General features: G+C 45.1%; 1 protein-coding gene across 5 annotated transcripts in view; it reads left to right on the forward strand.

Annotated features, from left to right (window-relative positions):
• ZC3H3 (zinc finger CCCH-type containing 3) overlaps positions 1-17,950 on the forward strand; it is a 353,067-nt gene that overhangs the window by 221,152 nt on the left and 113,965 nt on the right. For all 5 annotated transcript variants that reach the window (XR_013635280.1, XM_078851405.1, XM_078851406.1 and 2 more), the window contains 2 exons: positions 10,851-10,935; positions 13,652-13,807. Coding sequence is in view for 4 of the 5 variants with exons in the window: in XM_078851405.1 (XP_078707531.1) it covers positions 10,851-10,935; positions 13,652-13,807 (241 nt within the window). In the remaining variant the exon portion in view is untranslated. The remainder of the gene's footprint in view (positions 1-10,850; positions 10,936-13,651; positions 13,808-17,950) is intronic.

Genomic DNA, 17,950 nt, shown 5'->3' on the forward strand with positions numbered 1-17,950 from the left:
TAAAGCACATGCAATTTTGTAGTGCCTCATAAATAATAATCTAATGGCTGCATGTGGCCCAATTTGGAGTTTGCCATGAAATCCTGAGCATTTTGGGTGGTTTGGGGGTTCCTTGCAGAGATTTCCAGAGCCATAATATTAATAACCTAGAAACAAACAAGTGTTTTTTATTAACTTAATCTCAGGTGTGTTTCCGTAATAACAAAATGCTCTGGGATGTAGTTCGTATCAAGGACATTCATGCTCCTCTTACGACTCTGTCTGCAGCTCACTTAGGTCAGCAAGGAGGAAAGTGTGGCTGCTTGGCTTTAATAGTACCTTCTACCTTGTTTTGTCATTACCTTGTAGGGAATGAGGCTTCTCGCTGTCTGGTGAGTAAAATAAATTACCTCAGCAGCTGCTAGTGCTGATTATCTGAAATGGTGGAACCCACTTAAATGAATAATAATTAAAGAAATAAATTTCCTCGGCACCAACCTAAAAACTTTTTGTTCAGCAATAAAGCCAGAGCACTCTGCAATGATTCGTTCACTGCACGAGAAGTAGGGCTGCCTGTGCAGTAGAAGAGAAAGCACAATGATAATGTGACCTATTAAAGGAATCATTGTGGTTAAAAGAATACTCTTCCTGGGTGCCAAGGTCATGCATTAAACAGGTTTAGCAGAACAAATTGCGTTTAATGGTGCAGAAGTGCCATACGGGGAATGGATGAAAGCTGTGCTGTTTGGTGGGAGCTTCATCAAAAGCCCTTTCCCTTTAGAAGTAGGCAAAATAATGGAAGCCTTGGAAAAACCCATTAAGGTAATCCAGGGAGAAGCCCATCAGAGGGAGCATCCGTCAGCTGTGATTACCTGTGCGGAGTGCTAATTGCTCCTGGTACGTTAATTTCACTTTCTTTTTGGGGATTTAAACAAATAAAATGGATTTTGTGCTGGTGAAACATTGTAGGAGAAAGCAACAGCCCTGGGCACCAAAGTCCTGTATCCACAGAACAGGCATGGTGGGGCCCTTACTCTGGCCACCCTGCCTCCACTCTGATCTGGAGCATTCTGCCTCCAGAGCTGAGAGCTGAGTTCCGTCTGTGGCCCATTCACTCCTTGATCTCTGCCGCAACTAAATGTGGCGACCAGCTGTGCTTTCTCAAAGTGCTCCTGCCAATCTTCTTTTGTACATGGGAATGTTAACTTTGGAATTCATTTGCAAATTGGATACTATTAATTTAGGCTTGAATAGAGACTGGGAGTGGCTAAGTCATTATGCAAGGTAGCCTATTTCCCCTTGTTTTTTCCTCCCCTCCCCTCCCCTCCTCCCCCCCCCCCCCGATGTTCTGGTTAAACTTGGATTTATGCTGGAAATGGCCCACCTTGATTTTCATACACATTGTAAGGAGAGTGGTCACTTTAGATAAGCTATTACCAGCAGGAGAGTGGGGTGGGAGGAGGTATTGTTTCATGGTCTCTGTGTATATAATGTCTTCTGCAGTTTCCACCGTATGCATCCGATGAAGTGAGCTGTAGCTCACGAAAGCTCATGCTCAAATAAATTGGTTAGTCTCTAAGGTGCCACAAGTCCTCCTTTTCTTTTTGCGAATACAGACTAACACGGCTGTTACTCTGAAACCTAACTTTATATGGTACCCGCCTCCAGTGCTGGGCATCCCTGACTCAGTAAGTCCTCCATCTGCTCCTCTCTCTCAAGCTTTTTCTATGGAAAATCTGATTTCCCTGTATATAAAGCATTTGTGTATACAAAGTGTCCTTCACATCTTAGATGCTGGCATTCTTTCCTTCCTGAACAACTGGACTGATAATTAACCAAGCTAACACCATGCAATAATTACAGCTAATATTGGTGCAAAGGAAAATATTCAGTTTGCATCTAATTTATGTATATATAATATATGAATCACTTTCAAAGATCATATATGAATCATAAAAACATTAAGATGACATCTAAATACCTCCCCCATTTTTAATCTATTGATTGCCCCGGACTCCTGAAGCGACATGTTAATTGACCTTCCATCTATTCTGATCTATTCGATATTGGTTGCTATACTGCACTCACCACCGTAGGATCTGAGTGCCTTCCAGTAGTGTAGCAGTGTGACAACCTATCTGTCACGTGTTTTTTGTTCTCTTAGTCTTGCCCCAGGAGAAGCCGCATGTGCAGTGGAGTGTCTTGTTTTGGGGCTTGGTGTGGTGAGGTTTGTGATGGTCCTTTAGTTCCTGGGGGAGTTAATTCCACAGTCTCAGATCAGCCCCTCAGAAGGTGCTGCATGCAGCTCTCTAGCCAACACATTTTGTAAGACACTGAACATTTTCTCCCAGACAGCACTCAAGTGGCTATTCGTGAAATTATCAAGTGTCCCTACTAGGGGATATGGAGATGAGGGTAGTAGATGAAGGATCTCCTGATTGTTGATCAGCTTTATTTGTGTCCCAGTTGCTGTGATGACCTTAAGGGCAAAGGTTGGCCTTGATGTGATGGTGTTGGAGGAGAAACACTGCCTTGGAGCCCACTGGTTGTAAATACGTTTTGTGGTTGCAGAACAGCTTAAGCAGGGATAAATCCAGGCTTTTTTGTCCATTTAAAAAAATTACCAAAAAGTTCAGAGAAAGATGCTTTGTGATGGACCGTGTAGAAAATCCTTGAGTAGCTGGATTGATAGGACAAGGCTACTGTGCAGTTTGGCTGATGATTCATTCAAAGGATTGAAAGAAAAGTAGTTAGGCTCTCGACCCCGCTATTAATCATAGCTGTAATCATGCATTTAATGAACATGACAGCTCCTGTTCCCTCCGGAGAGACGCGCAGAGTCTCGCAGCTGGGTTAGGTACAACAATCACTTTTCAGCGCACTTGCTTGATAACGCTGAGAACTGCCAGAGCAGGCAGTGTCAGGTACAGATGATGTATTAAGAGGAACAGCCTCTTTACATGGGCTGTGTATTTTCTTACAGATGATGTGCCTCAGGTGGACAAAATCATTAATTTAAAAAAAAGAAAAAGAAAAACAGTAGCCCCTTATGCAAGATATAAAATATCAAGCCCACTGCTGCTGTGCTGTGTGTAATCAGTTAAAAACTCCTTAACATTTTCCACTGCATGCATCTGATGAAGTAAGCTGTAGCTCATGAAAACTTATGCACAAATAAATTTGTTAGTCTCTAAGGTGCCACAAGTCCTCCTTTTCTTTTTACGGATACAGACTAACACGGCGGCTACTCTGAAACCTATTTATATTGGTACATCAGGAGAGTTGCAGGTTATGGGGGAAGCAGAATCTGGCATGCATGACTTGCCATGCAGATCCAAGAGCAGTATTTACTCCTGGATTTGAAGTTAGACCAATTGTTGAATCAGCTCATGGCTCCCAACTTGCTGAGAGACACATGTCATTTAGAGAGAGGCCCAAATCAGAATCTGATCTTCTTCTTCTTCTTTATTTATTAATTTGTATAAATAATTACACCTGGGAGCCCAAGTCTTTTCACAGGATCTAAACCCATCACCACAGCTTTGTGTTCCTAAAACTTGAAGGAACCTGTTTCCCATCTCTGGTTCTAATACAGCTCAGTGTGCAGAAATTTTGCAAGGCCAACTCTGATTTCATCACACACACAATACTTTGGATGGGAAGGAGACATGTCAGATGTAGTCCAGTCTCTACCCTGTTTCTGTCATGCTCTGACCATCAGCACTAAGCTGCCTTTGGGTTTCTTCAAACCTCCACCCCCAACAGTGAGGAGGGTTTATGACTTCAGAATCTTTCAGAGACATCTGAGTAGGTGAGGGCGAGCTTTGTGTAATCGTTTGCACTGTGATCACCAGCATTAGCAGGTTCTTTTAGCAAGAGCAGTGAGAAGAATCAAGAAAGTAACGACTTGAGTCATTACCACTGTTTACTAAATTAACCCGGCCCCTGCTCCTTGCACCTGCTGTGTTGATGCCATCCGAGCGGCTGGAATGTGTGGTGCAGTGGATGGGCCTGTTCTGTGTATGCACTGCAGCATGCAGTGACTCTGGCTTACCTGGGGCACCCTTTCTGAACAAGGCTTTGGGAGCCAGGAACTGCTGAGTTCTAATTTTTGGTCTTGCGCTGCCTCCCCCTGTGGCCTTAGACAAGGTTCTTAACCTTTCTCCCTCAGTTTCCCCTTCTGCAAAATAGGCATAATCTATCCCTTGCAGCAGTGTTGGTAGTGTCCATTAATAACGGAAGTGCTTTGAAGATGAAAAGTGTAATGTAAATACTAAATATTAGCAGCCCAAACTTTGTGATTTTTTTTTTAACTGCTTCACTTTTTGGTCGACTGACTTGAGACACCTATAAAGGGCTTGATTTCCAGGGGGCAGGTGCTCAGGATTTGTCAGGCCCCTTTACAGTTGCGTAGACAGACACCTGCCAGGAGTGACCTAGGTATTCTTAATCCTCCCTCGGCACGAGGGGGTGGACTAGATCAGGGGTTTTCAACCTTTTTCTTTCTGAGACACCCCCAACATGCCTCAAAACTCCACGGCCCACCTGTGCCACAACAACTGGTTTTCTGCATATAAAAGCCAGGGCCGGGGTTAGGGGGTAGCAAGCAGGTCAATTGCCCAGTGCCCCACGCCACAGGGGCGCCACAAGTCTAAGTTGTTCAGGCTTCTGCTACAGCCCCAGGTGGCAGGGCTCAGGGCCCCAGACTTCAGCCCCATGCAGTGGGGCTTTGGCTTTCTGCCCTGGGCCCCAGCGAGTCGAACGGTGGTCCTGCTTGGTGGACCACTTGAAACCTGCTTGCGGCCCCCTAGGGGCACCTGGGCCTCTGGTTGAGAACCACTGGACTAGATGACCTCTTGAGGTCCCTTCCAACCCAGCATTTCAGTGATTCTGTGATAAACTGAGCTCTAAAGTCATTAATCACATTTGAGAATCTGGGCCAGTGTTGTTGTCTAGATGGATCCACTTGCAGGATTGTGGCCACAGATTGTATCCCTGACGTGACCTTTTTTTTTTTTTTTTTTTTAAAGATTTGCAAAATATGTTGCATGTGTTTTAAAATTCTTTTTGCACCAGGGAAACCCATCAAAAAATTGAGATTGAAAACATTTGTCCTGGCTAAAAGCCCAATGTATTGAACCCACTTCCAAACTGATAATGTTAAAAGGCTAATACATAACGATGCAGTTTTTTTAACCAAGATTATTAAGTAAGCAATGGACCGTTTCCAAGTGTGTAAATATTGAGGCAGTTTTAAAATAGTTTTCAGAGCAGGTCCAGTTTGGGTAAATAATTAGGCAGCTTTCTAAAACACAAGTAGCGCTGTGAAGCGATTTCTGTTCCAGCTGTCGGTCTGTTGATTTTTTGTTCGGTCAGTTAAAAATTCCAGCCCACGGTTTTCTAACTTTTGCAGTCGACAAGAATGCCTCTGGGTTGCTGTAACTCTGTGGTTAGGGTGTTAGTTATTTGTCATAAAATCCCTTAAGGGAAAATATGCATTCTTCATGCATCGTAGCACATTCTTAATCCTTAGTCTCTTGACAGTTGTAAATGTCCATATACTGGTGTGGCTCCTTGCCAGACCGCATGTTAGAAGAGTACAAAAGTCGTGTAAATAGATTAGTCCATAGATAGATAGATTTTTTGCATATAGACATTTAAAATCAACGACATGGAAATCGTTAGCTCTATCTTTTCATAACTCTTGGCGAAGACTTGGTGGGTCCAATTACTTCAAACAGCAAGCTGGTTTGCAAGCACAGAAATGCATATGCAACTGACAGTCTACATTTGCATGCGATTACTGATGAGACTCAAAAAGAGGCATTTTATGCAGCATTCGAGAGACCACTTTGTCCAGTTCTGGTGTCCACACTTTAAAAAGGATGTTGAAAAACTGGAGAGGGCTCAGGGAAGAGCTACAAAAAATCCTTCAAGATCTGAAGAGCAGGCCTCAGGAGCACAATCTGCTTAGCTGATTGAAGAGAAGGTTACTAGGTGACTCTTGATCCCAGACTGTTAGCACCTATGCAGGGAGGAGGGAGCTGATGTCTACCAGACATCACAAGAGCATGTCGCTGGAAGACGAAATTAGACAAATTTAAACGGGAGGTAATTTAACAGTCAAGGTCAAGAACCATTGGTTCAGCTTCTCAAAGAATGGGGTAGATTTTCCATGACTTGCAGTCTTTAAATCCAGATCGGGTGTCTTTTGAAAATATCTGCTCCAGCTCAACCAGGGGGAGGGATGGCTCAGTGGTTTGAGCATTGGCCTGCTAAACCCAGGGTCATGAGTTCAATCCTTGAGGGGGCCATTTAGGGATCTGAGGCAAAAATTGGGGATTGGTCCTGCTTTGAGCAGGGGGTTGGACTAGATGACCTCCTGAGGTCCCTTCTGACCCTGATATTCTATGAGTCTATAACTTATTTGGCTGCATGCAGGAATCACTGGGTGACGTTCTCTGGCCTGTGTTATGCAGGAGGTCAGACTAAAGCAGTGGTTCTCAACCGGCTGCATATGCCACTCTCTGTGGATTATGTGGGCCACATCCACACAATATATATACTACATGTGTGGCCACGAGGAGGTCAAATGGGCCGCTGCAGCTGTGGGCTGATTGGGCCACAAGTGGACCGCGGGCCACAGGTGGAGAACCAATGGACTAGATTCTGGCTTTAAAATGTGTGACTCTAATGGTAGATCATGAAACTTACGTTCTAGTCCCAACTGTGTCCCTATGGCCGTTCACCTCATCTCCGTGTACCCCAGTATCCCTACCTATAAAATGAGGTCATAAATCAATACCCACTCTGAGGATGTTTTGAGGTTCTTGTATGAAAGGCATTCTATAAGTGCCCTGTATTCTTTATTATTGGTGAGGAACATTCAAGTGGCTATTCTATGTGTGGTTTCAGAGTAACAGCCGTGTTAGTCTATATTCGCAAAAAGAAAAGGAGTACTTGTGGCACCTTAGAGACTAACCAATTTATTTGAGCATGAGCTTTCGTGAGCTACAGCTCACTTCATCGGATGCATACTGTGGAAAGTGTAGAAGATCTTTTTATACACACAAAGCATGAAAAAATACCTCCCCCCACCCCACTCTCCTGTTGGTAATAGCTTATCTAAAGTGATCACTCTGGGCCATTTCCAGCACAAAACCAGGTTTTCTCCCCCCCGCGCCCCCCCCCCCCCACAAACCCACTCTCCTGTTGGTAATAGCTTATCTAAAGTGACCACTCTCCTTACAATGTGTATGATAATCAAGGTGGGCCATTTCCAGCACAAATCCAGGGTTTAACAAGAACGTCGGGGGGGGGGGGGGAACAAGGGGAAATAGGTTACCTTGCATAATGATTTAGCCACTCCCAGTCTCTATTCAAGCCTAAGTTAATTGTATCCAATTTGCAAATGAATTCCAATTCAGCAGTCTTTCGCTGGAGTCTGGTTTTGAAGTTTTTTTGTTGTAATATCGCAACTTTCATGTCTGTAATCGCGTGACCAGAGAGATTGAAGTGTTCTTCGACTGGTTTATAAATGTTATAATTCTTGATATCTGATTTGTGTCCATTTATTCTTTTACGTAAAAGAATTGGTTAGTCTCTTAGGTGCCACAAGTCCTCCTTTTCTTTTTGCGAATACAGACTAACACGGCTGTTACTCTGAAAACTTTCCACAGTATGCATCCGATGAAGTGAGCTGTAGCTCACGAAAGCTTATGCTCAAATAAATTGGTTAGTCTCTAAGGTGCCACAAGTACTCCTTTTCTCCCTGCTAAGAGATGCTTGCATCCACAGCTGCTACATGTCAGCACTGGACTGTAGTTGCATATCAGAATGATCCTTTCAGAGCTGGCCACTGTGTTTCCCCCAGCATCAGGTTTGTCGAGTCAAATGCTTGCCTGGTTGCTGGAAGCATCACAGTGTTTGCTGGTTGCAGATGGTCTGCTTTTCCCAATCTGGGGCTGGGGCTCGGCGTGTGGCCTTGGTGGAATCAGACCAGTTGGACAGACCTGATTTGGATGGTTAGATTCAGGGTCTGGAAGGCAGGACTCCTGAGTTTTATTCCTAGCTCTCCTGTTGACTCGCTGTGTAACCTTGAGGCAAGATATTTAACCCCTCTTTGCACCTCAGTTTTCCCCTTTTGTAAATAGGGATGATAATGTTTCCTAGTTTGAGGCCACAAAGCCCTTGTGATGGCTGGATCAAAGGGGCTATAGAAGTGCAGAGCAATAACACTTCATAAGCAGATAGTATTGTGCGCGTGAGGAAAAGGGAAAGAAAAATGAAAGCTGTAAGTGGGCTACTGACCACTCTTGGAGAGGAGAGACAAACAACCACAATACAAAACACTGGAGCATGTGATAGGGAATTGTCTGTGCTGACATCTGCTGTCTGAGCAGATAGATGCACTGGCTAATCTTTTCCACCTCTGACTTCTGCGATTCTATGAAACTATCACCAAAACCATAGTCATTGTTAAAGATCCTTTCTGCAAACGGGGCTCATGAAATCAAGAGATTGTTCCTCTTAAAAATGCGGTTTCTCCTTGTTACACCCCTACTGCATTTGGAACCGAGGGTAGGCCTTCACTGCAATTGAAGGTGTAACGATAGAGGCTTTAAAATATAGCTTTAATCTAGTTGGCGGAGGTAACGGCAGTAGTACAAGTGCCAGGGACTCTGGATACATAGTTGGGCAGCTAGCCCTCCCTGGGGTCCATGCCACCATGTCTTCACGCTAGCTAGATTAAATCTAACATGGGTAACACACTGTCACTGCAGTTGCGCCTTCCGTGGCAGTGTAGGAGTACCCTAAGATACAGCACGAGCTCTAGCCACCGATTCAGCAAAGCACTCCAGCATGCTCTTAAAGTCCATCCTCCTTCAGCAAAGCATTTAAACGTCGGTGTACAAGTAAGCAGTTGTTCAGTGCTTTGCTGAATTCATGGCCCTAATCTTAGGATATGTCAACACTGCAATTAGACATCTGTGACAGGCCTGTGCCAGCTGCCTCAGGTTCTCAAGGCTCAGGCTAAGGGGCTGTTAAATAGCGGTGTAGATGTCCAGGCTTGGGCTGGAGCACAGGCTCTAGGACCCAGTGAGGTGCGAGGCTCCCAGACCTACCACAATTAAACAGCCCCCAAGCTGGAGTCAGCTGGCACAGGCCAGCGGTGGGTTTTTAATGGCAGTGTAGACATACCCATGGCAGATTCCAAGTACTGCTCTCACTGAAATGTACAAGTAACTTCAAAAGGAATATGTGAGCTGTATTTATTCTGCTATAAGTGTCCCTTCTCCAGGGACTGCATTGCTGTGGCAGGGAATAAAGTACTGTTCATTATGTAGGGTCAGCTCCATGCGAGTGTTTGTGCCATGTGCAGGCATTTAGGAGCCTCGCGCAGGGATCCCTATTAAGCTAGAAACGTTCAGAAGGCGTTTTATTTATTTATTCATTTTTAGTTAAACATGTATTTTTTTTCCATTCCCTGAGAAGTGAAGGTTCTGCAAAATGCTAAACACCTTCTGCTCTTTAGGTTCAGTACAGATTTGCTCGAACTTTTTAGCACCTTTGCACTGCAACATGTTTTGGTTTTAGTGCCTCTTTTCAAGCAAGTTAGTTTATGTGCATTTTTTAACACTGAAAACTATTTGAAAAGGTGCCTGGCTGTTCTTGTCAAAACTCCCACAGCGAGGCAGGCTCTGCGGAAGAGGGAAGGGGGAAATGAGCAGAAAGTAAAGTTTTTTTTTTGTTGTTTTTTTTTTAAAAAAGAAAGATAGAAAGAAAAGATGCTAAATATATGCAGCTGCAACTTAAGCGTCCGGTTCATGTTCTGTTAGGTTGCGGCAAAACCAAATCCAGTTGTCGGCAAATTGTATCAGTCTGTTAGCCGGCCAGATGTTTGCAGTGACTGACTGCTTTCGTTTTCGCCCCGTGGCTGGGATGTTTGATGCCTCTGATAGACAGGCATGTGACACCCGCTCCTGGATTGCGACTGCACCAGCATTTGATTTGCACACAGAACAGATGGGGCTGTGCCGTCACCGGCGGGCCGAGTGACAGCTCGAGCGAAGGGAGAGCTCATTGACACGCTATCAGATCCCACTCGCTCACTCGGGAACACACTTGGGCTGGCAGGTGAGTGACTGAGCTGCACTCTTACCACCTGGAACTCCAAGATACAGGCCTTTTTTAATTTGATTTTAATTCCCGCTTTCATATGCCAGTTACGGGCAATTTAATTATGTGTGTACACGTACATGAGTCAGTCAGTCTGAACATGAGAGAGCGCGGGGCATCCCCCCGGCTGCTACAACAGGGATTTGGAGGGTTCTGAAGCAGCACCAGGCATTCTGACTCTCAGGCACTTGGCTGCCTGGGTCTTGCTCACACACTCAGGGCCGTGTGTGGGGTTAGGTCACTTGCTTGGATTTACCTGGGTAGTTAATCATGGAGCTGCCATAGTGGGGCCCTCAGGTGCTGGTGCCCCTTACACAGTCTTACGCAGGCAAGGAGGGCTTACTAGATCAGGGCTGTGTCTCCTTTATGAGTCGATTTGATACCCTACCCCTCCTCAGAGGAAGATTTTGCAATGCTCCTTCGCACGAAGCTGAAGGTACAGAGTGTTTTTGCTCCAGTGCCAACCCAGCCCTCTCCCAGGTTCCTTGTTTCCTTCTTTCTTGCTGTAGAATCTCCTGAGGCACCAGAGCATCCAAGCCCACAAAGAGCGTATTCACCCCTGTGTGAACTTTACATGCCACCTCCTGTATGTTAATCAATAAGATATTGAGTGTCTCGTGAATTCCAGCGAAATTCTTGGCTCTGAGTGAATTGTAATGAGTATGTCTGTGTTTCTTTCTCTCTCTGAACAGCAAGGTTGGATTGTACAGCCAGCGGCCTCGGTTATTCTCCTCCCAGCTCTCTGCACAGATCAGCTACAAGCCGATACATTGCCAGGTCTGTACTCTCAAGAAAGAATGGCAAGGGTGCCCGTGATGTATGCACATATTGGTGCAAGAAGCCTGATATCCAGCTGTTTAACTGGCCATTTAGTCGATGGGGCTTCTGATTGCTAAGCTGCTGGTTTTCTCCTGCCGTCTGCTATGAGGTTGCAATAAATGAGACAAAATTACATGGTTTCTATTTTGGAAGCTTGCATGTTTTCTAGTGGCAGTGTCCTGTGCTGAGACCCAACTCCTGTCCTGGGCACAGAATGCAAAGTTACATGTCCACCCCCTCTGAATAACCCCTTTCACAATGACTTTCCTCTAGGTCCAGGTTGGGTGTTCTCATGGGACAGCTGTATCTCTGTCTTGAATATTTCAATAGTCATCATATAGTCAGAATATAGCAGTAGGGATATATTACCAACCAACTGACCAGGATGGTGATAGTGATTGTGAAATGCTCAGGGAGATTAGAGGGGCTATTAAAATAAAGAGCTCAATAATAATGTGGGATTTCAACTATCCCCATATTGATTGGGAACATGTCACCCGAGGATGGGATGTAGAGATAAAGTTTCTTGACACCTTAAATGACTGCTTCTTGGAGTAGCTAGTCCTGGTACCCACAAGAGGAGAGGCAGTTCTTGGTTTAGTCCTGAGTGGAGCACAGGATCAGGTCCAAGAGGTGAATATAGCTGGACTGCTTGGTAATAGTGATCATAATGCAATTAAATTTAACATCCCTGTGGTGGGGAAAACATCATAGCAGCCCAACACTGTAGCATTTAATTTCAGAAAGGGGAACTACACAAAAATGAGGAGGTTCGTTAAACAAAAATTAAAAGGTACAGCGCCCAAAGTGAAATCCCTGCAAGCTGCATGGAAACATTTTAAAGACACCATAATAGAGGCTCAACTTAAATGTATACCCCAAGTTAAAAAACATAGTAAGAGAACCAAAAAAGAGCCACCGTGGCTAAGCAACAAAGTAATAGAAGCAGTGAGAGGCAAAAAGGCATCCTTTAAAAAGTGGAAGTTAAATCCTAGTAAGGAAAATAGAAAGGAATATAAACTGCTAGTCAGGATGGGCGGAGATGATGTTCCTAGCCTGTGTTTGCCAGAAGCTGGGAATAGGCTACAGGGGATGGATCACTCAATGATTCCCTGTTCTGTTCATTCCCTCTGGGGCACCTGGCATTGGCCACTGTTGGAAGACAGGATACTGGGCTTGATGGACCAGTGGTCTAACCCAGTGTGGCCGTTCTTATGTCCTGGCTGGCTATTGAATGCAGCCCAGTTTGCTTTAGCATTGTCGATGTCTGCGCTCCCGCCTTTCCCTCCAGCTCCCTAAGGAAGGAGTTGGGTGGCTTTTCCAAGCCATGTGGCATGTGTTGGTGGAACCTGTTGATCAGGGTGCCAATACGTGGGCTGTTGCTGCCAGTGAACTGCAGGCCATCGGCCTTGGCAATCAGAAAGCAAAGTGTAAAGGGAATGAGATTGCCTGTTCTAGCCTCATAATGCCCTCATGACCTCGGTTGCGTCTGTCTAGAAATCGGCATTTCTGATATCTCCATGAAAAGTCTGGTTGGCCCAGAGCCAGCAGTTTCCCTACCTGGCTCTCTGGGCTCCCCAGAAGCAGCGACATGTCCCTGCTGCTCCTAGGCGGAGGAATGGTGACGAGGGCTCCGTGCGCTGCCCCCATCCTGAGCACTGGCTCCGCAGCTCCCATTGGCCGGGAACCACGGCCAGTGGGAGCTGCGGGAGCAGTGCCTGTGGGCGGAGGCAGTGTGCAGAGCCGCCTGGCCATGCCTCCCACTAGGAGCAGCAGGGACATGTCACAGCTTGTGAGGAGCAGCCCCAGGTGAGCACCACCCAGATCCTGCACCCTGAAACCCCTCCTGCACTCGAACTCCCTCCCAGAGCCTGCACCCCACACCCCCTCCCATGCCCCAGCCCTGAGCCCCCCCCCCCCCCGCACCCAAACCCCTTCCCTCCATTGGTAAATATAACTCTTAAGTTAACTGGAATTTTTGACTAACCTCCCCATTCCCCCAACATGCCGGATAACAAAGCTTTTCATGTTCCTAGATATTTCGGTCTTCTCAGGCTCCAACTGTCACAAAATGTGGGCTAAGTTGTTCATTGATATTTCGTGTTGCCATGTGCTCCTACAAGGAACATGTAGGTCCCAATTCACTGGGGCCCTTTAAATATGTGCCTAATTTTAGGCAAATGAGAACTTGGTGGAACATCTCTCATGCTGAAAGTTAGGCATGTGCTGAAATACCCTCTAAATCGGGACCTTCATTATTGTTGACATGCTGTGTGTTGTATAAGCACAGAGCATGACTAGCTGTGATCTGTGCTATGTAGTGTTTGTAAAAATGTGTTGTAGTTCTTCAAAGCTGCAGTCAGCTCTTCCCCTGTCCCAGATGCATCCTGTAACATGGATTTCATAGTGCAATTTTTTAAGAAACTCTGGGTAAAATTTTCAAAGCACCTAAGTGCCTTAGGAGCCAGCAGCTCGTTGAAATTCAAGGAGACAGGCTCCTACATGTTTAAATCAAACTTTTGAAAGTTGGATTGGGCTTCTGAGTCACATAGGTGCTTTTGAAACATTTACCCTAGACTCTTGTGTTTGATGGAAAGAAAACTTCCCAGTATGTTGTAAGGATGCTGCCTTGAAGGTAAGAACATTATCTAAATAGTTTTCTCCCTCCATTTAGCCGAGCTGTTCAGCGGAGTTTAGCCATCATTCGTCAGGCCAAGCAGAAGAAAGTGAAGAAGGAGTATTGTATGTACTACAACCGCTTTGGCAAATGTAACCGTGGGGAAAGCTGTCCCTACATCCATGATCCGGAAAAAGTAGCTGTCTGCACCAGGTAGGCACATGGACACGTAACTTTTCTCGTCGCAAGCGCATACTTGTGCTTCATCTTGATATGGTTGGACACAGAACTCACCTGCAGTCAGTCCTTGCCTCTGTCACATGTTTATTGAAAAAGACCAAACAGTAGCAATGTTTTGAACTAACATAGCATTTTACATCCTCAAAGTGCATGTCATGCCAGTAAAATATTATTTGGACCGTGGCTTGTGTGTGTGTGAGAGAGAGAGAGTGTGTGTGAGAGAGAGAGAGAGAGAGATTTGCTTTACTAAATGTAATGATGGCCTTAAATCCAGAGATTGCCTTTCATCCCAAAGGATGCCAGAACATTCTTTGGTAAGTTTTTTTTAACAGGAACCACAAACGCACAGATTTCTGAGAATCATAGCAATGTTGGGTTGGAAGGGACCTCAAGAGGTCATCAAGTCCAGCCCCCTGTGCTGAGGCAGGGCCAAGTAAACCTAGACCGTCCCTGACAGGTGCTTGTCCAACCTGTTCTTAAAAACCTCCACTGATGGGGATTCCACAACCTCCCATGGAAGCCTGTTCCAGAGCTTAATTATCCTTATAGTTAAAAAGTTTTTCCTAATATCGAACTTAAATCTCCCTTTCTGCAGATTAAACCGATTACGTCTTGTTCTACCTTCAGTGGACATGGAGAGCAACTGATCACCTTCCTTTTTAGAACAGTCCTTAACATATTTGACGACTGTTATCAGGACCCCGCCTCACTCTTCTTTTTTCAAGATGAAACGCGCCCAGGTTTTTAAGCTTTCCTCCTTAAGTCAGGGTTTCTAACCTCTTTTTTCATTCTTGTTGCTCTCCTCTGGACTCTCTCTGATATGTGCACACCTTTCTTGAAGTGTGTTTTCCAGAACTGGACACGGTACTGTAGCTGAAGCCTCCCCAGGGCCAAGTAGAGCAGGACAATTACCATCCGCGCTGACATGCCAGGTTTAAACACACATTAGTAATAATTCCAGCATATATCCATAAGTCTTGATACGCACCAAGTACATACATCACGCAAGAGTGTTAATGGTCCGTGACCTATTAGTTTTCAAATGATGCTTCACATGGCATGTTTTGTACAAAGATTATTAACATAGTGTGTAGGGTATGAATACAGGGGTGCATAGGGTCACAACCCTCCCAGAATGGTACTACCTTTTTCACAACTGCTTCACATTGCTGACTCACATTCAAGTTGTGATCTGATATGACCCCCAGATCTATTTCATTAGTACCACTGCCTAGCCAGTTATTCCCCATTTTATATTTGTGCATTTGATTTTTCCTTCCTAAATGCAAAGTACTTTGCACTTGTCTTCAGTTAATTTCGTCTGGTTGATTTCGAACCACTTTTATAATTTGTCAGGGTTGTTTTGAATTCTAACCCTATACTCCAAAGTGTTTGAAAACCCTCCCAGATTGGTGTCATCCACACATTTTATAAGCGTACTCTTCACTCCATCATCCAAGTCATTATAGAAAAATCTTGAATAATACAAGGATCCCACTAGCTATTACCTCTCACCCCCCAACAGTGAGCCATTGATAACTACTGTTTGAGTACAGTCTTTCAACCAGTTGGCATCCACCTTTTGTAATTTCATCTAATTTCCCTAATAATTAAGTTGTTTTACTATGGCAAAAGATCAAAGTAGTAACTCGTGTAGCCTGTCTAAGAATCAACATTAATGTTAAATCAACGTGAACACTGGCTAGCGTGAAGTTCTGTATCTCTTAAGTTCAATAGTAAAGTTTAGAACTTACTAACAAGCACTGATTCTTCTCACCTCTGTGAGGCCAAGTATTATCTCTGTTTGGTGGCTGGGGAAAGTGAGGTAGAGAGTAAATGATTTACCCAAGGCCACAGGGGGAGTAGTCCCACAAGGGTAAGTTCTTTCACTAATCCTGTTCAACATGTACATGCCGCCACTAGGAGAACTGGACAGGTGACATGGACATCAGAGCAGTGTGGGGTTTTAGCTGCAGGACTTGTTAACCTGCACTTTAAACCTCAGGTACAGCTACAAAAGTCTATCCTCTTCTTCCCCCCTTCCCATGTTTATTCTATGCCAATGGCTTTAAGAAGATTATTTAGCAGATCGATTATAAAACACCTCTCATTGGGAGCGTATCTAGAATTCAGTTAAGGAGCAAGAGCTTCTGGTTTGACATGTAACAGGTATGGGCTTCTCTGCCTCTCAGGTTAGGTTTTCCCCTTGATGGAGCATGTGAAGAAGTAAGATATATTTGGACTCCGTTGCAACCACCCTCCTCTCCAGCATGCTCCGTCTGCACAAGCCTGCTTTCAGCCCAGTCTGTTTTCCTGGAACCGAGAAGTTGCACACGCAAACACATTTCCTAGCACCCCTCTCTGTGGACTAGGCCCTCTGAACAAACCACTCCTTGACTCTGAATCTTGAGGTGGGTTGTTCTGAAAATGCCTCTGAGATGGGAAAGAGACTGTGCTGCAGTCGTACATTGTTTTATAGCTAATCCCAGTTAACAGACAGTTAAAGTTGCTTCAGGACCCATCCACTGGCCCAGGCCTTTCTGAACAGGGGAACACCAAGCTACGGGAAACATTTCCAACCTTCCAGGCCACCTGGACATCTCTGTCAATGATCCACATGCAGACATCACTTCTGCTTCCGGTGCTGACCTCCCCTGCTCATCACAAGAGCACCGACAGACCTTGCTGCAGCTGTGTGCTCACACATCCAAAGCTGCCATAGATTGCTGCTGCTAAGGTTAGAGCGAAGGCTTAGCGTTAGAGGTTTGCCTTCTGTCCCCCGGTGGTGGTGCTGACTCCAGCCTTGCTTATTGTCCTACACGCTCCACCGAAAAAAACGATTTTACAAATGACTGATTAGACAAGTAGCATATTGCGGACCGGCGTTCCTCATGCCTCCTCCTGGGGCCCAACCCTGTGACATTCTTAAGGCACTCAGCACCTTGCAGGATGGAGCCCTGCGATTCTGGGTGCCAGCAAATGAGCCAAGTGGTGTTGGATGCTGGGCTAGCCTGTCTGAAATGAAGACATGAAACATTTTTTAAACCAGGTTTCAGAGGAGCAGCCGTGTTAGTCTGTATTCGCAAAAAGAAAAGGAGGACTTGTGGCACCTTAGAGACTAACCAATTTATTTGACCATAAGCTTTCGTGAGCTACAGCTCACTTCATCGGATGCATACCGTGGAAACTGCAGCAGACTTTATTTATACACAGAGAATATGAAAAAATACCTCCTCCCACCCCACTGTCCAGCTGGTAATAGCTTATCTAAAGTGATCATCAGGTGGGCCATTTCCAGCACAAATCCAGGTTTTCTCACCCTCCACCCCCCCACACAAATTCACTCTCCTGCTGGTGATAGCCCATCCAAAGTGACAACTCTTTACACAATGTGCATGATAATAAAGTTGGGCCATTTCCTGCACAAATCCAGGTTCTCTCACCCCCTCACCCCCCTCCCAAAAACCACACACACACAAACTCACTATCCTGCTGGTAATAGCTCATCCAAAGTGACCATTCTCCCTACAATGTGCATAATTAAGGTGGGCCATTTCCATTTCCTGGTCAGCAGGAGAGTGAGTTTGTGTTTGTGTGTGTATGGGGGTGGGGGGGATGTGAGAGAACCTGGATTTGTGCTGGAAATCCATTTCTGTTGTAAACAGTGTAATTTTGAATGCTGCTGAATACTGCGATGTTCCTCTCCAGAGGATGCCTTCTCCTGACATACCCTTTTGTAGCAACATACCAGGAGTGGAGAGTAATAGCCAATGGATGCAGGGGATCATACCCCAAACTGTGCTTGTGTGGATCTTACTTACCACTGACCGGAGGAGTCATTCTCTGTGGCAACACTTGTGGAGCTTGTCATGCCAATAAAACCTCGTTGAATTGAGCTGAATTGTGTGTGTTGGTTGCAATCTGGAAATTTCTGTGGGGTGCGTCAGGTTGAGATGCTGTGTAACCAGGAAGGGATATTACTTTATTACGAGAAACACTGAAGACTGTTCCCAGCTCGTCTTACTTGCGCCATTGCTGTAAAATGTTTGAAAAATGAACAGTTTTGATAAGTATCATTTCTTACCCAACTGTTAATGTTATGATGATATTCTTTTA

This window comes from Lepidochelys kempii, chromosome 2 (genome assembly GCF_965140285.1).
Source record: "Lepidochelys kempii isolate rLepKem1 chromosome 2, rLepKem1.hap1, whole genome shotgun sequence".
In the NCBI taxonomy this organism is placed as follows: Eukaryota; Metazoa; Chordata; order Testudines; family Cheloniidae; genus Lepidochelys; species Lepidochelys kempii.